This window comes from Mus caroli, chromosome 2 (assembly GCF_900094665.2).
Source record: "Mus caroli chromosome 2, CAROLI_EIJ_v1.1, whole genome shotgun sequence".
In the NCBI taxonomy this organism is placed as follows: Eukaryota; Metazoa; Chordata; class Mammalia; order Rodentia; family Muridae; genus Mus; species Mus caroli.
The window spans coordinates 34,463,001-34,484,726 of record NC_034571.1 but is presented as its reverse complement, the minus strand read 5'-3'; the positions used below and the strand labels follow the sequence as shown (position 1 = coordinate 34,484,726).

The window sequence follows — 21,726 nt, the reverse complement described above, 5'->3', positions numbered from 1 at the left end:
GACTCTGTAAATCCTAAGGGCATCTTATTTCTGATTCTTTAAAGAATAATTAGATGATGTTTACAAATTGTGTCCTGGCAAATGCATTTACTTTAATTCTTTTAAAGAGTTTTTCAGCTAAAAATCTGTTCTGAGTTTCATACTCTTAAAGAATCAGTATGTGACCACTCAGCATTCTTGCTGTTGCTAGCTGAGTGCAACACACTGCACATGGTGCTGGGCCAGGAGTGCTGCTGGAAGAGGCCATCCTGAGTGAGTGTAGTGGAGACTTCCTGTGCAGCCATTAGCACAGCAGATGTAAAGAGGAATTCTCCTACACCGCAGTCGATAGGTAATTATTTGTGATGCATTTCTTTGGAGCAGGTGCTCCTTTTGAAATGCTTTTGCTTCACATATTTCCTGTAGCTGTGAAGTATAGAGAGATGTGTACCATGTAGGAGAAATATTTCACAGTATATTGTTGTCTGCACATGTGGCAAAAATCCAGCAGGCAATGTAAGGCTTAGTGTGTAGGGACTGTGTGTTCAGAGGGCAAGAGCCAGGTGTAGGGGTGCCTAGTGTTTGCTGACGTCTGTGTGTAGTTAAAATGAGAAAGATGCTTCTGCTTAAATACTGTGCACTGTGATGTCAGAGGGTAAGTGCTATCTTCTTCTCTTGTCTAATAGCATTGCTTCTGTTGACTTGTGTCTCACATAATTTAAGGTCTTTAAAATGATCCCTTTATGTTCGTGGTACTAAGGTGAGGCCAGAGTTCCTTAGGAGAAGAATAAAAGAAGCTCGTAAAGAATTGTGACTTATAACTACTTCCAAATGACTATTGGGGGTGTGGGGCATGAGCGTGGAATCCAGTCAAAATCAGGCTCTGTTACAAATCCAAGGAGCTGCCTGTGGTCAGAACCTTGTAGCCTCTTGAACAATGGACTTCTGCTTTTCTTGTGTATGGATTAGAGAAATATAAGAGATGAAGCATAGGACTGAGTGTTATTGGATGGTAGCAGAGAATCCTATAAGTTTGCCTTGGCAGGTAATTTGGCATAAATTGTTAATGTAAATCTGGGTTAGTGGTGAAGATGTTATTTTAGTAAAAAAGATAAACTGCTGATTAATTCAGCATAGAACTCAATTACAAATTGAAAGTGTCTCTGCGGGACTCCCGGGCCCTAAAGACAGCAGATGTTGAATTGATACTCCAGCATATTTCACAGTGGTATGAAATATTAACATGGTTTATTATACTTGTGTGGTATGTGATATCAGGAAGGGGGAGGTGTTGGGCATGTGTGTGTGCAAAGCAATCCAACATTGCACATCCACTAATACACACTGAAGTGTGATTAGGAATTATAGGATATTCCCCCTCTGTTTTTTCCCTTTCTTTTTAAAAAAATGAAGTGGCTCTGTGGAGAAATTATGCTTAAAATAACATTTGGGGGCTAAACATTTAAATGTAGTGTCTGTGTAGGTATATCTTATACATACTGGTTAGCATTAAAAAATGGCAAGCATGATACACAGGTATTTAAGCATTCAGAGAGACTTCTACTTGCATGAGTGAGGCCTAGAGGGCCTGAACTGAGTTCACTGCATCATTGGTCAGCTTTGAAGACCTAGAAAGTTTTAAATTGCTTCTGTGTTGTTTTCACCTTCTGAGCATGGTAATTGAAAAAAACAAATAAACAAACAAAACAAAAGCAAAACTGTATTTTTCACAGGCAGAGAAGTTTTATTTCTAAGAAAAGGAAAGATTGCCTACATTTTCTATCTCTGTATCCTCATGGGGAAAGTTAACAGATTTCCTAAATTGAGATACCTGAACAATCAGCTGCCAATATTGGAAGGAACTGGTGGTTCTTAAGAAGAGAGGGTACAACTTAAGTTCTCTTAGATAGTTCAAAGCTGTTACCTCCTGGCTTTGAGATTTTTTTTTTTTAATGACAGCTTATACAAGTGGTAGTTTGGTACCTGAAGTAAAATAGTTCTAGAAGTGGTGAAATGATTATGGTAAGAGTGACTGTCATACCTTCAGCTTACTTAGAAGACTTTTTAAAAAGGTGCCCATTCTCTCAAACTCTAAACTGCACACTTGGCAAAGATAAACCATTATCCATAGCCCCAAAAGAAAAGCTGAGTGACCATGGAGTCTCTGAGGGCCTCTCCGTGTAAGCTGTTGACAGGCAGTAGTCCTGCTGAAATAGGGAGGTAGGTTTGTTGATCCAGGTCTGTGACAGTCACCGGCTAGTGTATGGACAAGTCCACAAACAACTACTGCAAGTATATGGAGAAATGCACAAGAAACTGGCATACAAGGGGGCTGGTTTTAGAGGTAAGATGTCAGGGTTGTTGGGACAACACAACAATGATGGACTGCTGGACTATCCCTAGGAGACTATGAGACAATTGCAGAGGGCATGCAGCTTGTCACATAAGTTGGGGTTTGTGGAAGTGTAGGACACCAGCTCAAAGAGGAGTTTATTCTGTACAAAGGTACTTGGTGAGGCTCTGCCATTTGTAGCCCTAGAAGTTTAGCATATTTGGAAATAGGAAAGCAAAACTCCAGGCGTGTACAATGTCTCAAGTTGTCTGAGTGGTCATTTTTTGAGTTAGTGTGGCCTTTTAATTAGCATGTGTTCTCCACTATGTGCTAGGACTGGAGCTTAGCAGCCCTGTCCCTGAATGTGAATATTTAAGTTTAGAAAGCTGCCATGTTCCATTAGAGGTGGTTGTGTTTCAGCAGTAGGTGCAGGAGCTGTGTAGACTTTTCAGATGTCCTTTGAGATTTATGTGGCAGTGTAATTGGGAGATGCTGGTACTTAGTGTGTTGTGCATGGTGGAATGTGAGATTACCAGCTGTAATGAGACCCCAGCAGCATACCTCAGGAAGGTAGTTAAAGTTTTAACCTTCACAGATAATGTTACTTGTGGTTTTCTGTGCGATAATTTATACCACTCTTTCCTAGCCCTGAAGCTGTGCAGAAACTAAAACTGTTATCAGGTTATGCTAACACCACACACACACACACACACACACACACACACACACACACACCAATGCAAATGCTGCTTGGTTAGTATAGCTTTGTGAAAATGCTTCCAGGGAACACTGTCCGTAGAATGCAGCACACTGGTAGTTACAGCACCGGAATATCATTTCCTAAAATTGGAACTATGATGATAGCAGAAAATTAAAGTGATATAATGATCTTTGACTTTGAATTCTTGACAAATACATTGGCTTTTAACTCAGATGAAAGCTGAATATAGTAGCAACACTCCTTTCAGCACTTGGGAAGCTGAGGCAGGAGGATAGTCTGAACTGCCTAGCAAACTCTGTCTCAAAAAATTTACCTCTCCTCCCCCCCCCAATCAATTCTTTATTTCATGGATATGAGTGTTTGCTTGCCATGTACACATGTATACCACACGTGTGTATCTGGTGGCCAAGGTCAGAAGAACGTGTTGGATCCCCAGATCTGGAGTGACTGTTGAAAGCTATCATATGGGGCCTGAGAACTCAACCCAGATCCTTTGCAAGAGCAGCCAATGCTCTGAACTACTGAGCCATCTCTCCAGACCTGAAAGTGGAATTTTTAAAAAACCCAGATGAGTTGTTGAAGAACACCAAGACTGGTGCGATGGAGTACGTGCATTTTGAAGAGGCCTGCGTGTGCCTTGGACCTTCGCTTTTCCTGCACCTCTACGTAGGCCTGCTAATAAAATAGACAGTTCACTTCTAATGTGGATTGGAACCAGCCCTCCAAGGGGGACTTTGGGAAGACCAAGTATTTAAATTGCCAGTCAAGTGTATCAAAAGCTCTAGCCTCTTACCCCAAAACTTTTTTAAAAAGTTTTGTCCTTACCCTTTAGTTCTGTTTTAGTTAAGATTTACAATTAACAAATGGCCTTGTGAAAACAAAGTTAGATGGGTTCTTTTTGTTGCTGATTCACAAAGTGAAGAGAACAATTGAACTCATTCTGTTTGGGGAGAGCTGTATTTTAGAAAATGTGAGCCTATGGATCTCACAGGCTTCCATATAAGATTTGTTGAGGACAGATGATGGTACAGTGATGTCATCAGGAGGGTCTCAGTTTTACCAGATGTAACCATCTAGATTCAGGAGGGATGTTAGTTAGAGTTGCATGGATTAAGCCACAATAATGCCATAATTTTAGAGGGAAAGTGCTTTAGACCTCAGCTCCAGCTAACTAATGACTAAACAACCATTGTTAGTATTTTGTTGGTTGTTCGGAGGTTCTGTTTCCTTGGATGAACAAAGCATGGACTTTGGGGTCAGAGCCAGACCCGATGGTTTTATCTTGGGCCTTTCAGCGTCTGTCTGGTCCTACGCCGTTGGATGGTGGTTTATCGCCCTGTGCTGCTTGAATTCTAGCATTTGTGAAATGAGTGTGAGGGTAGGGGCACTTGAGAGGGTTGGTGTTTGTTTGTTTGAGAGTAAGTGGGAAGGGACATGCACAGTGTAGTTCATTGGATGTGCATTTCTGCCTCCTATAGGAGTTTCTGGTGAAAGAGAGGAAGCAGTGTGAATGTGCTTTTGGGTCACCTCCCAAATACAGAAGTAAATTCTATATGAAAGGCGCAGTGGCAACCAAGACTTACGACTTCATATCGAATTTCATTTGCAGTATGATAGCTGCTTTCATAATTGATTTATTGGCTCTGAGTTGGGTGCTGTTATTATCAGTTCTGGGAGAAGTTTACCTTACTGGCGAAGGCTAGCGAAAGCAGGAGTCAAGCAGGGTACTGGACTAGCAACTTCCACTGTGCTTCAGAACTTTGTATAATTAGAGTCTGCACAGGAACACTTAACACATTAAACCATAGGTACTATGCTAGGTTAGGGTCTGTGAGAAACCACTGAGGTCACACAGGTAGTAATTAATTAGCAGGGCTGGGGTCATGCTTGGTCTTTATTTCCATAAGTTCTTTAAGTCAAGGTTAAATAAGATGGTTCAGTGGTAAAGGAGCTTGTCACCAAGATTGACATACACAACCCATTTTAAAAACCGTAAAAATTCAACATACTCTTTTACTTCTTAAGATACGCCTACCAGATCCAGACTCTGGAAGTTTTATTGTCCCTCCCTCCCTTCCTTCCTTTCTTCATTCCTTTCTTTCAAGATGGGCAGTCACTGCATAGTCCTGATTGGCTGGAACTATGCAGACCAGGCTGGGCTCAAACTTGGCATAAACCTCCTGCCTCTGCCTCTTGAATCCTGGGATACAGAGGATTGCCATCACATCTGGTTTCTTTGTGCCCCTTTAGAAGCATCTCTTCTTTGCCTTTAAGGAACTGAGAGTCTATGTGAAGACTTTTCCTCGGGGGCCCAATACAAGGTTATCAGCTTGGTCCTCAGAGGGGTCCTAGTTGGTAGCCCCTTCTAGTTGGTTCCCTCTTCTCTGCCCTTACCCAGGTTGCCATTCTTTCTTGTTTTGTTTTTCAAGCAGTCTTACTATGCATCCCTGTCTCCTAGAGCTCACAGAGGTCCTACTCTGCCTCTTGGGAGCAAAGATGTATGCCAGCACAGCACACCAGTTACCATTCTAAGCTGTTCTACTTGTTCTTCCTCATATCTTGACCTCACACAGGGCCTGTGGTGGCCCCTTGGTGCTTCTTTCTATACACTTGCATCTCTTGTGCCAATCCTGTGTCCTCACTCAGTGGTACTCCAGGGGCCAGACGGGAATATTTCATAGTCCTGCCATTCATGAAATGGGAAATGGCATTTACAAGTTGATTATTGCCCAGGTGGGGCTTTTGTTGTTGTTATGTCACTTGTCCCCCCTTCCCTGTAAGTTCAGTAAGCTTTCAGTGATTCTTCCTCAACTTGATCTTGTCCCTTTCTGGTGACATCCTTTAGGGAATTTATATAGAAGCCTGTCATTATGTATGAGGGAGTATAACAATTACTGTCTTTCAATTATTGTCAACCCACCAAAAGTTATTCAGATTTCTCGTGTTCAGGTTGCATTCATTCAGAGGAGTGCTTGGTGGCCATGACATGCTAGAAGTCAAGGTGGGCACCCTCTCCTGACCCTTCCTGAACTCAAACTTGCTCACTTGTTTCCTCTTTTACAGTGGACCAAGCTATCCTCGCCAGGACTTGCTCCTGCTGTGGTCTCTCCTCCACTGCTTCCAGTCCTAGGTTCTGCAAGCGCACATCTAATCACCTCCCAGTAAGGCTTCCCAGTGCTTAGCAGGGCTGAGGCTGTGTTATGTGGAAGGTTCTCAGCAATTCAGCTCCACTGAACTACACCTGCCTCTGTCAGGGAAGGTGTCAGGGTCTTCTTCACACTCAGGTCCTGACTCTTCTCTTGACGCACCACTTCTGTTCTTTGTGTTGTCTTGATTTCACCCGTCTTAGACTTGACCCAGTCCTCATGACCTTACTCATGTATAGCCTTTGACTACCCACAACTTCTTTGTCGACTTTGCCTCTCGGTAGCTCTTAATTTTGCCATTGTAAGATTACCTACCCCTTTCTCCTTAGGGCTTCTTTCTCCCTGCCGGGCTCTGCGCAGATGTCACCACTGGCACAGTGGTGCCTGCAGTGTGTACTTACATCCAAGTGTGAGTTCATGTGGAGCTCATCGGATCTCCATATTCTGTGAATAATTTTGTGTCACTTGAAATCTGCTTTATTCATGACTGTTTCCTAGAAGAAGGGTACATGCTCTAACCATGGCTCTTTTGCCCAGTATTCCTAGACCTTGAGGCTATGGAAGCAAGAATGGTGTAGAGGACATTCCCTACATTGACCCTGAACATATATGCAAGTACTTAGCCCCAGATTGAGGCCTGCCTGCATCTTTGCCGAGACCTGTGTACAGATCCCTGTCTGTTTCCTGACTCCTTCCCCCACCACATTTTTGCCTTCTTCCCTCTTGTGTTGAGAATTGAACCTAGGGCCTCACATAAGCTATACTTACTCCATCACTGAACGACATCCCCAGCCCAAGGTCCAACCTCTCTACCATCTTCCCCATTTTCAGTCATAAGCTCTGTGTTTCTCTAGAATTGACCATTTCAAGAGAGAGATAATAGATTCTGAGAATTACTGGGCCTATTTCTGGCATTTGTTTTAAACGTAGACTTTCTTGTCTTTTTCTTTCCTTACATTTGAGTCATTGCAGCCTTGGAAATGTATATTTGTGTACACTGTGCTGTGAACACTGATTTCCTCTCCTTGTGGAGAGCAATATGTTCTCCTCTCTTTTGGTCCTTTTCCCTCTGGAAGCTTAGGTAGTTTTCTTTCCATTCACTTTCACAGATTCCAGCAAAACCACTTGCCCGCCACCAGTTTTCCTAATGGTAGGATAGGGAGAGAGACTTTGGTGGTGCCAGGCACTAGTTTGGCACAAATTCTTGGCTCTTTTCACACATAACTGAGTGCCTATGGGAGCATCAGCCAAGCTTTGTGTACACCCGTGTCCTCACCTGCAGAAGCAGACGAGGTCTGGGTAAGCATGGGTGTCTAGCACAGCAATTCTCCACAGTTTCTTTCTTTTATGTTAGACCTCACCAATAGATTTGTAAACACATATACCTAGGACATTGCTGTCATTATTATTCTTCCTCATAGCTCTTGGCTGAGGCACTGTCTCTATTCTTGCAAGCTACAGCATAGAGAGTGATGGGGCTGTCTAGAGCTTTATTTTTGCTTTCTGACCCATTGTGACTGTGTAGTCTATGTATATTCCAAGCCTGTAGCAGTGGTCAGGGTTTCCCTACTTGGGTTATCTGGGAAAGCCCAATTAGGCCTTCTCATCCTTGCTAAGAACCCCTAAAATCTCTCCTGAACTCACCACAAGCTTTCCTTGATGACTCATATCACCCACAGCCTGGTGCACTCTTGCACCCACAGGGGGCAGCACACCGACCTGTCCCAAGAGAATAGCTTTCACCACTGCAATCATAAAGACACGTTCTGCCTTTGCTTTACTTCTTTATTTTTAAGGTTTATTTTAAATGTTATGCACGCGTGTGTGTATTTGCACATGAGTGCAAGTACCCATAGATGCCGGAGCCATTAGATCCCCTGGAGCTAGAGTTAGAGGCTATGTGTCATGGGTGCTAGGAATTGAAGTCAGGTCATTTACAAGAGTAGCAATCACTCTTAACCACTGAACCACCTCTCAAGCCCCTCTAAGTTTGGCTGTTTTGAGTTAAGGTTTTTCCTGAGCCCAAGCCAACTTTGAACTTAATCATCCTCCTGCCATGGTCTCCCAAGGGCTTAGATTACAGGTATCTGCTGAAATACCTGGCTCACTGTTAACTTTAAAGGGACAGTTGCAATTCACTTCTACACAGTGATTTCCAGGTGTTTCACAGGCAGGTCTTTTTACTCCAGAGCTCAAGCCAGACCCAGAATTTGGATGTCTTTACTTTGCTACCCACCCCAGTCTGAAAAACAAATTAGCTTTTCTACTAAAAAAGGATGTGGCCACACATGAGATGTATCAGATTTGTGCAGAAAGCCTACTGCTGGAGAAGGGGGCTCTTTTAAATACTCCTTTGAACTCTTTTACGTTTTTTATTCACCTATCAGCAATTAAATTTTAGGCCTCGTCAATGGCATAGTTAATACCTTAGCATATTAACAGGTCGCTACAAAATATTATGTTCAAGCCCCTTTCTTCCTTGCTGTTAATTGTCCTTGACTGGTCTCCAGTTGAGACTAGTATAATTTTGGAATTTCTCTTGTTGGTATTGGCCTGTCCTGTGGCTTTGTCATTGAGTCTCACAAAACTGTGTGTGTTTGAAGCTGAGATTGTTCCTTAATTTATTGCTGTACGTGTTGCAGTCTGACGTCCTGGGATACAAAGATGGAAAAGGTGTGTTGTGCAGAAGTGTGGTTTTCTCTTTTTGGAATCCAAACTCGAGTCACATCCAGACTTAACCTGCTGTGCTTCAGATCGTCTGAGCAGTAGAATATATTACTGTTTGTGCGTATGTGTTGTATTTGGTGATGGTGCTAAGGATGGCAGAGTTCAGGGTCTTTGTTCAAAAGGCAGGCAAACACTGATCCCTACCTCCAGTGTAGAACACTAGGCTGTTCCAAGTCAAAGATAGGTTATATAAGTTTTCTAAGATTAATTTGGATTATTTTAATAAGCTAAATTCTGGTTGATTTAACATATTTCCCTCTCTTCCCTTCCCTCCCTCCTTCCCTCCCTCCCTCCTCCATGAGATGGGATCTCACTGTGTATCCTAACTATTCTGGAACTCATGATGTTCTTCCATTTGCCTCAGGAGTACTAGGACAAAAAGCATACACACCATGCTCAGCCATTTCTATACTATTCTATATTATCTGTGGTAGTCATATAATGCAGGAGATCTCTTGATTCCATCCCTCCTTACTGAAATTTGAACCCTATGACCAGCCATCTCATACTTGGTTCTAAGGAATTAAATATATGTTGTCGATAAATGAGCAAATGTTAGGCATTTAATGGGGGTAAATGTAGACCAGTAGCAAATAGAAAAAGAAATAGAAACTATGTGAGAATTGGGGTACCATGCTATCTCACATCCTTATCACCAGAGGAAACCAAGGAGAAGAGCCAACTGTCTCCAATTCCTGGTAGAAGGCAAAGGGATGTTTCTGTGGTGCTGGGAAATAGTAGTAGTGAAACTAGGGGCTCAGTGGGTAACGAACGTGCTTGCTACACCACATGAGCTGAAGGACCCGAGTGCAGTGGGCCCACCAAGATGGGTTGGCTGACCCAGTGTAGCCAGTCAGTAAGTAACCCTATCTTAAAAAAAAAAAAAAAAAGAAGTGGGCTAGAGAGATGACTGGCTCACAGCTGTCTGTAACTCCAGATGCCATCCAATGTCATCAACACAGACATGCACATAGGTGAAACACCAATGTATGTATGTATGTATATGTATGTATAAATGAATGAATGAATGAATGAATGAATGAATGAAGTGTGGAGAGCAACTGAGGAAACTACTAATATCATGTTGTGGTTTCCCCACACACACAGTGACATACCCTGTTCCCAGCCAGTAAAACAAACAGTAGACAGAGCTCTGCCCTTTATGAGAGTCCACTTCGTCCCCTTTCCACCCCTTTCAATCTAGCTACTTAGCAGATGGTACTTTTCTGCAAATAACCAGTTTTGTTTCTTTTTACTTCTAAAATTTTTAGTTACAAATGTATTGTGTCAAATAATTGGGGGGACACACACACTCTCACATACGTGCACGAGCGGGCACGTACAAAGGATTAATTTGAGGCTGAACTGTGTAGGGTGCCCATTGGCTGGCAGACCTATATTCTACTCTGGTGACATTGCTGATCTGAAAATCACTTTAGTGAGAAGAGGAATTGGATTGCAGCTATAGATGGGATAACGTGGAGAAGTTTCTCTGCAGTGCTCTTTGGACCCACACTGTAGCGGTGCTGAGGTAATCTATCAGTTTGTGAGTGTCTACAAAACACAACTCTCTAGATAACAGGTTTAAAGTAAAGATTTAATACAGTCTCCATCTCCTATGATGTTGCAGTGACAGTTTAAAACTCATTCTCTAAATCTCAGCAGACTTTATAGCTAGCAGTGGGCCAATATAAAGTTTAATAGCATTACAACACATAAATCATCTTTTAAAGATGCTACTAGTAGCTCCAATATTAAATGCAGACAATCGCCTGTGGTATAAATAATTTATCAAACACCGTTTCAGATTAGCCTTCCATGCTGAGTTATTTATTTTAGCCTTTTCTGTACGATTCCTAAGGCACTTTTTGAAAGATCCATTACTGGTCAGTTTAATGAACTTGGGGGTCTGTTTTGTCCCCTCAAGCACTCGGGTACAGCTGTGGTGACCATTACATGGCCGACGTGGACCTCTTTGTGCCTTTTACAAGTGCTGCCCATTTGTCATGTAGCGGTAAATGGAGCTGCACATTGGAGTCCAGGGACACATTGTGCGGTGCAGTGATGGAGACAAACAGATAGCTCTATAAAGTGCTGCTTGTCACAGCTGACTTGGAGTACAGTACATCACTCTTATTGTAATCTCATTTAAGAAGCAGGGTGGCCCGGGGGACTGATATTCCCAGTTAGTTTGGTCTTTGTAGCCATAAAGCAGGAAGTGCTCCTTTTATATTCTCTGAACTTTTAGGGAGTGTGGTTTGCTTGGATTAATTATTACAGGGACTTCTCCATGGCGTTGGGGGAAGGTTTGTCAGCAGGTCTGTCTAGACCACCTTTTCCAGGCATGAGGTTTGGTACCTGCGGTTGCTGTTGAAAGGTAGGCTGCATCTAGGGTCCCTCTGTCTCGCTTTATTAAATAAGCTGCCCTCCATGAAGTATTTGCTGTGTACCAGTCACTGGAGTAGGTACTTTCTGTGTTTGATTTTTTTCTTTTTGCAGCAAACCTGTGAGGTAGAGTGTACTATCATACTGCAGAGAAGGGCGACATCTCAGAGAAGTGCTTACTTGCTCTCAGCCACACAACATGAAGTAGGAGTCTGTAGGAAGATGTGGTTCTATCATTTGCTTCCACACCTGCCAGATGACCTTGAATCCAAGACCCTCAGGTTTTTCTGTCACCAGGGTCATGGTGGTCTTCTGCATGACTGTTTTGAGGCTGTTCTTATCCTGGAGGACTATTTTTCTAGTAGCTGGGATGTACCCTGCTGGTCTAACACTAAATCTCCACGTTCCCTCGAGATAAGCAGTGTAAATCCTCGAGCAGCTGGCTGGTTGGAGAAGGATGCCGGCGCAGTAGGGGGAGAACAGAGCACCTGGGGCAAGCCATCTGGGGTACAGGGTCTGCAGGGCTAGGTCAGAGACCCCCTAAGCAGCACCTGTCCCAGGCAGATGTTGCTCAGGACCCAGGTCACCTCAGATCTTCCAGAAGAGTGAGGTACACAGTGCTAGAAAGAAGGAATCCTAGAGGAAGAAACATGTTTCCTGAATATTCTGTGAGCCAAAGGTGATAAATGTGGTGTTTTCCCCACCTTTCTGAAATTTTCTTGACAGTTTTCTAAAATAATAGCAGCACATATTAAAAACAAGTTATTTGCGAAATTTTACTCTAGAGAAAACATGACCATGCGTAGTAGTATAGGCGCATCTGTCTGTACCTAGAAGTCTGTTTGTAAAGTACCGTGTTTAAAGACAGCAGTTTAGATAGGAAGCAGTTCCTCAGATAGGTCTCTGAAAATACTCCTTGAAAGTACTATGTAAGTAATGGGTAGACAGCAATGGTTTTCAGCCTCCTTGTGTTCCGAGAGAGTTTGGTGGTGAGAAGAACATGGAGTAAGACCATCATCTTTTAGTTTGTTTGAGACAGGGTTTCTCTGTGTAGCCCTGGCTGTCCAGGAACTTGCTCTGTAGACCAGGCTGGCCTCGAACTCAGAGACTTGCCCACCTCTGTCTCCTGAAGGTATGCCACTGATACTGGCATTCCTGACAGGACATTGTGGGAACATTATCTTGTGCAAAGTAGAGAGGCAAGAGGCCTTCATCAGGTAGTCTGTGGGTGTTAGGGAAAGCACAAGGCTCCCCTGCTCTCTAATAGAGATGACAGCCAGAGGAGCTGCCAGATAGACATTGGCACCTGTCCTTAAACTTAACACAGCCGTGGTGTCCCCGATTAGTGAAGAGCCCAGAGCCCAAGAAGGTTACTTCTTAGCTGATACGGTTTGTGGCTACCACAAACCTGTTTTACTATTTACTGTTTGCTAGCTGTGTGACCTTGGGGCTCCCTCTCGGCCATACATTCTGATTAGTATGAGCCTCCGTAGGTGTTTGGGGATTGTAGTAAACCTGGATGGTGATTATCCATGTGCCTGATTCTGTATTTGACATGTTACGGTAGGTACTCAGTGTGAAGTTTTCCATTTCATAACTGGGGGGTGGGGTCAAGGGGGAGGAGTCCGTAAAGAATCACCTTCTCTAGAATTGGTGAAGAAGCGTTAAATGTTTCCTCAGTTTGTAAAAGCTTTCACACGTCTGCATACATGATGATTCTACGAGTGGATCAAACTATACATAATACATTTCAAATTCTTTGTACTTTTTGAAATGTGCTTTTGCTGGGATTTCCTTCCATGTGCAAATGTTTACAAAGCAGCAGGAGAGTCACCTGTACTCTGCAGCACCTCCTATCCAGGTGAATGCACACAGACCTGACAGGCATGTGTAACAACAGCTCATATATTTCCATGCTCTCAATGTCATCCTCCCTTGCGAATTAAGATCTGTGGTGCTAAGTGCTGCCTGTTGGTTATTTTTTTCTGTCCCATGTGCCTTGCTCAGAACACTAGCTAAAGGGACAAGGACAGACAAAGGCCGTAGTTAAGTGGAGAAAAGAGAAGGGGGAGAAGGTGGGAAGCCCCGAGCTGGGGAGCAAGCAGGGCACTCCCAGCGCTCGAGCGTGCACATGCACATCTAAGGTTGGTTAATAAGCAGAGTTGGAATGAGGTTGCATTTGTTAAGCCGGTGATTGGGTGTTGCTTTCTATGTGGGAGCAGCCTCCACTACCATCTCCTGTATGTATGCCACCTTTCCTTGTTTCTGGTAAGGCTTTTGTGGGACTGTTCAGAAACAGAGTTCCTGATGAGATGATTCTGTGAGGTGAATTCTCAAGGCACTGTGCACATGCACACGAGAATAACCTGCTTCACTGCTCTCACAAAGGTGTCTGGCTGCTGGTTTGGTAAAGATCCCTCCCACTCTTGCAGAGCTGTCTCTATCCTCCTCTGGGTCTGTAGAGGGCACTACTGTCACTAGTATTCAAACCTGGCTCAGATTGTTCGCACAACTTGAAGCCTGCCTTGAATCTGCTCATCAAGGCTCTTAGACCAAATTTGGGGCAGTTCGGGTGTGGGGCTTGAAGTGGGGGGTGGTGTTACTGAGATACGTGTTTTGTCGGGCTCAAGTGTCTGTACTGTACCCTTGTGCTGTTGGGAAGCAGCCGCAGCACACAGCTAGGAAAGGCTGGCTCACATCTGCCCATGTTTCATAAAGGATTGCAGCTTGGTGGACCTATGTTCTGCCTTGCTACCTGCTTTGCTCTTGTTTCCTGGATGCCTTTATTTACAGCCTGCCTTCAGCTCTCCGTGAAGCCTTGCTGAGGCGGCCTTTATTGTCTTTCCTACTCAGCCTTTGACCTTTGACGAGCCTTGGAGCTGTCACATGGGCCTGAACTCTTAAAATCCCAAGAGGATGAAGTTCTGGGACCTCTCTGTCTGTGGTCCTAGTGTGTCTCCCTTGGCATATGATGGCCATTTTAACTAAATAAGTTATAGGGAAATTTGGGGAGAAGCAGCAAGTCACTTTGGTAAACTTGTAAGCTCATAGGTTGGGTGGAGACAAATTCTGTGAGGGCAAGTGGTCTTGGGTTTGGCTTTGGCAGCATTTCCCCAGAAATATAATTGTATTTTATTATCAGCTTGTCTCAGCCTCATAGTGCTGATTTTGTCCACTGTTATCTAAGAAGATGGCTTCCATAGGGGTTTTATCTTACTTTATAAATACTTTATATACCTGACTTTTTTTTTTTTTTAAAGATTTATTTATTTATTATATGTAAGTACACTGTAGCTGTCTTCAGACACTCCAGAAGAGGGCGCCAGATCTCGTTACGGATGGTTGTGAGCCACCATGTGGTTGCTGGGATTTGAACTCTGGACCTTCGGAAGAGCAGTCGGGTGCTCTTACCCACTGAGCCATCTCACCAGCCCTATATACCTGACTTTATAAACGCAGCTTTGTCTTCCCCCATTATTGGATCAGAAGATTCTATCTTGGAGTCAACATTAAGATATTTTGCTGGAGTCAACATTAAGATATTTTGATCATTTAGCAAACTGAGTCCAGGAGTCAAATCCAACCTAACACCCATTTTTGTTAATAAAGTTTTACTGGGACTGATAATCACCCTGTTTATGCTTAGTTTGTGGCTGTTATATGTTAGGTGTTGGCATCAAATAGTTGTAACAGACAATAAGTGTACCCTGAAACCTAAAGTATTACTGCTCAGCCCTTAGGAGCACTTATTGAGTCTTTCTTTAAATGACAGATACTGGCAGCATATAATGGAAGACACTGTAGTGAAGAAAGGGCATGGGCATGAAGGACTTTGAAAAGTCTAGGCCCCTGCTTACCACCTGAAGAGCTCCAGGCAAACCATTGGAGTTAGTTCTAGGGAGGTGGTGGTGATGGTTAGGGTTGGTTTTCATGACAAGGTTTTTCTGCGTAGCACTAGCTGTCCTGGAACTCAGAGAGATCCGCCTGCCTCTGCCTCCCAACTGCTGGGATTAAAGGCAAGTGCCACCACTGCCCAGCTCTAAGGAGGTTTTTAAGCACCAACCACGAACAAACAGACCTGTGAACTATTATCTGCGCTGAGTATGCCACCATTCTCCATGGGCATAACTTATCATGGCTGCCCTTTTGCTTTCTCAGGAGGAAGAAGCCAAGAAGCTAGTGAGTGAGGCTATTGCAGCTGGCATCTTTAATGACTTGGGGTCTGGAAGCAACATTGATCTGTGTGTTATCAGCAAGAGCAAGCTGGACTTTCTTCGTCCATTCTCAGTGCCCAACAAGAAAGGGACCAGGTAAGTGAACGGGATATCATTTTTCCTGTCCCATCACCTTTGGCCTCCCTATGCCATCTGGATTGGGCTCTCTGGATGTTTCCCTGCGCTGAGAAAAGCCAAATGTTCCAAAGCAGCTTATACAACAGTCCTTTGAGTCGGGCTACTATATGATCCCACGTTGGTCAGGCATGGAGAAGTGTCTTAATCTGTCATGTGTTGGCAGGAAAGGTGGAATGGGTCTAAGAGAAGGCTTCAGGGTCAGTTGGGACATTGAAGTGTGTGTCCCCTGCCCCACCCACCCCCCCTGTGGTTTCTTCAGCATCTTAAGCCCTGTATGGAATCTTGTGAAGTGTTTATGTTTCATGGTAGCCAGCCCACAGCCTTTCTTCAGGCTGGCCCAACACATCCTAAAAGTCCTAATCCTGTGGCTATAAGCCTCTGAATTGTGGCCATGGTTTGTACCAGTGTTGTTTATGCTACGCTACAGTTATGCCACTGAAACTGTGGCCTACATCCCTGGGTGCCTCACTTCAGTGGTGCAAGACAAGATCTGAACTGTTATGTGATGTTCTAGGTCCAAAAGACATGGTGTTTGCATGTACCTGTAGCTCACTAATTGACAGTTATAGCTACTTGAGCACTCTGGTTAGTAGCATGTGACCCCTGGAAGGCTTGCTTCTATACCCACTGAGGATCCCTAGCTCTAGATTCACAAGAAAAGGGTGGGTCTTCGGTATTAACAGTGCCTCGTTGTAGGCTGTTTCTCAGCATTGTGGAAGCTTAGTGTCAGACAGCTCTGGGGTGGGTAACAGGGATGGCCACTGGCTGGCATGGTGGCTCTGGGTATCAGTCCTGTATTTGAAATGATAGAGCTAGGGTAGTGTGATGCCAGTTCCTTGGGCATTGAGTGAAAAGGGAAGCTGCCTTTAAGATCTAGGGCTGGTTTGGGAAAGCCAAAGGATTTCCCAAGGATGCTGATCTGAAGGATGCTGATCTGATCCTTTGGGAAGAGAACTAGGGAGTGTTTCTGTTCCATGTGGGCTGAATGATAGTCGCCCAGGCAGAGAATTCTAAAAGCCGCCCTTGAAAAGTGGGTGTGATTGCAAAAGGAACCTTTGTGCTAAAGGTAGCACTGTGGAGCCAGGGATCTGGTTTTTGTGGAAGAATACTTGCCTAGAATGTGGGAGGCTCTGGGTTCTATTCCTAGCCTTTAGGGTGGGGATGGACCCAACATGGTGACAAGGAAGGGGGGAGGTATGCAATAAATTGCCTTGGGGTGGTACCAGCATCCACACTCTAGAACCCCACTGCCCTTAGACTAGTTAGTGGTTGTGAGCATGCTGCCTGGATGAGGGAACCCTCTCCAGAAGGAACAACAGGTGAGGGCGAAGGCTTGGCAGATGGACCTGGCTGCTACCCTGCATGCTGCTTAGACCAACAGCCTTACCCAAAAGGTACAAGGGCTCTTGTGTCCACTCCCCCTAAACACAGGGTAAAGCTCAAATGAATTATCTTGTTGGGCCATTGTCTTAAGGCAACATCTAACTGCTAGTATAACCCTGCAAGGTGCAGTCCAAGAGATGTTTTTAAACCTTAAGGAACAAGGACAGATAGATGTATTTTGAAAAAGTATGCCTTCCACCTGAGCTGTCATGTACCTACCATCTGCTCCCTGTTGAAGCTCAAGTCCTGTTTAAAGGGATACATTTTCTAGGAGCATGTGATTATGGCACAGCTTGCACTGATCGGACACGAGCTTGATGGAACTGTGACTCCAGACAGACACATGACAAAGGAGCAGTTGTCTGGTACCATATTTTGGCAGACTCAGGACTGGAGAGTTAGAGCACGTGTGGATAAGGATGAGACCCTTGTGCTCAGAGCAAGCCCCAAGGAGGCAGGTCAGGTGAGCATGTCCTAGTGGTAATCAGTCCACTGTGCCCTGTGGGGACAGTTGGCCTGGAGTGAGGCGCTTGGAGCTTGGCTGTGGACTCTGTTGTATTGCTGGTGCTTCTAGAGATGAGGGGCAGAAGGCCGAATCACATCACTCATATTTGATGCATAGGATGTGAGTTTTAAGGAAGTGGAAGCCTCAAGTCACATGACCAAGTAGCTTCTAGCTCTACTGAGAATGGTGGGGTGTGGAAGGAAAGTCGAAAAACAGTGCTTTTTCTATTATCTCTTAAGTGTTGTCTCATGCACATGCGAGTGCATGCACACACGCACGCACGCACGCACGCACCCCTTTCAAGTGTACTATTTGGAAGTAAGGGGAGGTTGACTCCTTGAAGCCACAGAGGTGGAGTTCCCAGAGTCTAGTCAAGCCTGTTGCTGTCTGGCCAAAATGTCTCTGTCCTGACCTCCGTTGGGCACTTGAGCAGAAGTCTAATTGCTTTTATTTTTCTCACTAGGCTTGGCCGGTACAGATGTGAGAAAGGCACTACCGCGGTCCTCACCGAGAAAGTTACCCCTCTGGAGATTGAGGTGCTGGAAGAGACCGTTCAGACAATGGACACTTCGTGAATGGTGCTGTGGGTGATTGGATAACTCTAGATGACTTGGGGTGCATACCACCCCTACCCCGACCCCATTCTACCCCAACCAGAAAACATGCCTTTGGCAATTGCTCAATTAAAATAAATAAATAAATAAAAAGACAAAAAACTCAGTGAGTGGTTGTAATGTTGGGACTGTGCGTTTGGGCTCCTACTGTCCCGACTTCCCTTTCTATGCTCCAGATCTTTCTGGCGTTAGTGCTGCGGTCCTCTGAGACTGATTAGTTCTTTGTGGCAAAAACAAAACAAAACAGATTGGGTTTTTGGTTCTAAAGAATATAACCTAGGCCTGTATTTGTTTCCTTCATCTTCACTTGGGGGTAACCCCAGGCATCTGTCCTAACAGAGTGAATCAGTGCAAAGCAGTGGCAAGGGAGTCTCCGGCTGTGAGTAGATGGCTTCCCTACATAAACAAGACCCAACTTTACATCCCTAGTTCCCCCTCCCCAGGACAGATATCTTCAGTTTGAATTCTCAGCCTAAACATGCTCAGGTCTAGAGAAAGATAGATGGAAACTTGGTATTTGTGTGGCTGTAGGAGACTGGTGAGCTGCACTCTAGCCATTCTCCTGACAACTAAAGGAGTACTTGATGTTTGCTGTTTTGCAGTAATTAGACATAGATTGCTTTGCTTCTCTGGATAGTGATTGTCCAGTGGAGACTGTACATCCCAAGGGCCATTTTATTGGGCAGATCGTTCTCTTGGTGTGGACAATGGGTAGAGTGCTGAAATGAAGTTCTTTGGTTTGCCAAGGCTGCTTGTACCAAGGACAGATAGAACAGAGCCTCTAAGAACAGAAACAGTTCTTACAAAGACCTAGGAAAACTTTCAGGAGTTAGTGCTGGGCAGGAGACAGCGACTTTGATCCTTTCTCAGAGTCAGTACTCTGGGGCAGGACACTGGAGGACAGATTCCCTTGTGCAAGCTGCTTGAAAGGGTACAGTGGATTTATTGAGGGCAGCAGCTTGGCTGATGAGTGTCAGAATTATTTGGGGAACTTAAGAATATTCTGGTGTTACTTGGACGGTTTGGGCCTGACAGGTTGCTTCTAAAGGCACCTCAAGAAGTTGTGCTGCTGCTGTGTGCTAGGTGTGGACAAGATAACACTGACATGCAGTCAGGGCCACCCCTGAGCTGCTCAGCCGTCTCTTCCCAATTTGTCTAAAATATGGAGCGCTTGATCTGGGCAGAGGCTGTATCTGGAGTACAGGCCCTGCTCAAGAGGGTGGTGGCTAGCCAGAGAGCTTATTTGTGCAGAGCCCTGGTAAACATCACCTGACAAGACAGGAGCACTGGCCTGTCACCAAGTGGTTCCTTGAGTATTGCATAGACCAGCGGTTCTCAACCTTCCCAATGCTGGGACCCTTCAATACAGTTCCTTATGTTGTGTTGACTCCCAGCTATAAAATTATTTTCTTTGCTACCTCATAACTGTAATTTTGCTACGGTTATGAATCGTATTATCAGTATCTTTGGAGACAGGTTTGTAAAGGGGGTCTTGATACACAAAGTGAGACCCACTGGAATAGAAGAACAAAATTCAGACTGTTTCCTCCATCACTTACATTTCCTTAAATTCACATTTATAAGTTAGTCTTCACAGTTAATCCTATTAGAAACAAAAAGTGAATGAACATATTTCTGCTTTTCCTGCACATAATACAGTTGTATTTTAATTCTTGACTTGCATAGTCCATGACTTGAGTTTTCTGAAGGGGTGACAGGCTGTATTTTTGGATCACCTGCCACTGCTAGCTGATTTGCATCTCTGTTGGTTTGGGTTTTGTTGGTTTTGTTTTTGAGACAGGGTCTTATGTTGTCCATTCCTGTCTCAAACTTCCTGTATTGCTCAGGGCAGCCTTGGATTCTTGATCCTCCTGCCTCTACCTCTCAAGTGCTGGGATAGCAAGCTTAGGCTGCCATGGCTAACATCTTTTGTTTTAAATCCTGTCAGCCACCTGGAAGATCGATACCTTATTATAATGTCCCATTTGCAGGCAAGGACACAAAGGCCAACAAGCTTTGACAAGTCACTAGGAAGATCCAGACACAGAACTTGTCAAGAACAGTGTGCGAGCAAAGCTTCTGGAGTTTCCCTGCTGGATGGACGAAGTCTGCACACTGATCCTAGAGTGAGCCATAGCATCCCAGCGGTGGTGATGTGACGGGGCAGGGCTGCGGAGACAGAGGAGAACCCTCCCATCTCCCAGATGCCACTTATGTCAAAAGGCCCGATGCTGGGTGCTCTTTATCGTCACTCATCAAATTAGAAAATGCAGAGAAAACAGCGCAATCTCTACTCTAAACCATTATTTCCATCGTATCCTTGTATAATAGAGTGAATGAAGCACACAGCCTGGTTGTATGGAAAGGTACTAAGAAGTAATCCAATGGTGATAACCATGTGCCAAGGCTGGCCCACACTAGTCACCCAGCTCCCTCCAAGTCTCCTGACAGTGTGGGCCTGGACAGGTCTGAAGCAACCAGGCAGAGGTTCACATTTCAGTAGGTACAAGGGGTTGCCACGACTGCCAAACCCCTCCCCACTCACATCCCAGCTCAGTTTGTCTGCGACAGTTCAAAGAAAGGACTTTGGAGTCTGACCATAGCCCAGCTGTTTTCAGCTGGGTGGCAGAGGCAGCCACCTTTGGGAGCCTTTGGGAGAGTCCTCTAGTCTTGGCTGTGGGGAGAGGACTCAAGTAAGACAAGTGACTTGGCTTTGATGAGGTGTGTTGCGTTCAGGTGCTGGATGTCCAGACGTGCATCTGTCTAGCCACCTGGTGCACATACACAATGTCAGGTCGGTGGTCAGGGTCAGGGTAGATACACATACTGACCAGTTCCCGAAGCTGCAAGGAAAGACAATTCTGTTAGTCTTAAAGTGCGCCTCAGATGGTGCTGTTGTCCCTTCAAGTGAACAATGCTTTTCAGGGTAAGTTACACGGTCACACAGATCCCATGGATGCAGAGGCCTGTCTAGTTCCAAAGGTGATGCTTTGAGACGCTGAGAATTTTACCCTCAAATAATCTTCAGTTTGCAACTGTGCACATGTATGTCCGCTGTCAGTCACACAAAAGCCCAAACCAGAGAAAACTCAAGGAAAGGGCTTATTGATCATAATAAATGCATTAACATGCAGCAAGGCTACAGTCTGCACACCCCCTGGCCTCTTCATTGTGCTCATGAAAGACACGCTTTTAATTATCCAGACACTGAAGGCTTTGCCCGCCAGGGTGGGGGAGGGGCGCCTTAAGCCTCTGATCCCTTTCGTTCTGATAGCCAGAGTGCTAGTTATTTTAATGGTAATTAAAATAATGACCTTAAAAAGCCTGGGTCTTAAACGTGCAACACTGGGCTGGCTGCAACATTTTTCATCTGAGTGCCTGCTGCCCAGGGTGCTGTGGTCACCAGTAAAAGGAGAGGGGGGGAAGTCCTGGACCAGGGAGTTGTAGGGACTCGGCAGAGAGTGAGAAGGGCCCAGGCATGTTCCAGAGAGAGGCCCTGGAGCTGCAGCATCCACCTCAGACTAGGGGGTCTATCCTGAACTTCCAAAGCTGGGCTGCCTTAACTGGCCCATTTTGTGATCC

The 21,726-nt window shown here is 44.8% G+C and overlaps 2 protein-coding genes across 3 annotated transcripts in view; one reads left to right on the top strand and one right to left on the bottom strand.

Annotated features, from left to right (window-relative positions):
- Nucleotides 1-18,250, top strand: part of Psmb7 (proteasome subunit beta 7) — a 58,936-nt gene extending 40,686 nt beyond the window's left edge. Inside the window, exons 7-8 of the mRNA XM_021157097.2 lie at nt 15,449-15,600; nt 17,994-18,250. Coding sequence (XP_021012756.1) covers nt 15,449-15,600; nt 17,994-18,105 — 264 coding nt within the window. The 3' untranslated portion in view covers nt 18,106-18,250. The remainder of the gene's footprint in view (nt 1-15,448; nt 15,601-17,993) is intronic.
- Nucleotides 18,251-18,796: 546 nt separating this feature from the next.
- Nek6 (NIMA related kinase 6) overlaps nt 18,797-21,726 on the bottom strand; it is a 73,999-nt gene continuing 71,069 nt past the window's right edge. For both annotated transcript variants that reach the window (XM_021157094.2, XM_021157095.2), the window contains exon 10: nt 18,797-20,987. In XM_021157094.2, the coding sequence (XP_021012753.1) occupies nt 20,877-20,987 (111 nt within the window). In that variant the 3' untranslated portion in view covers nt 18,797-20,876. The remainder of the gene's footprint in view (nt 20,988-21,726) is intronic.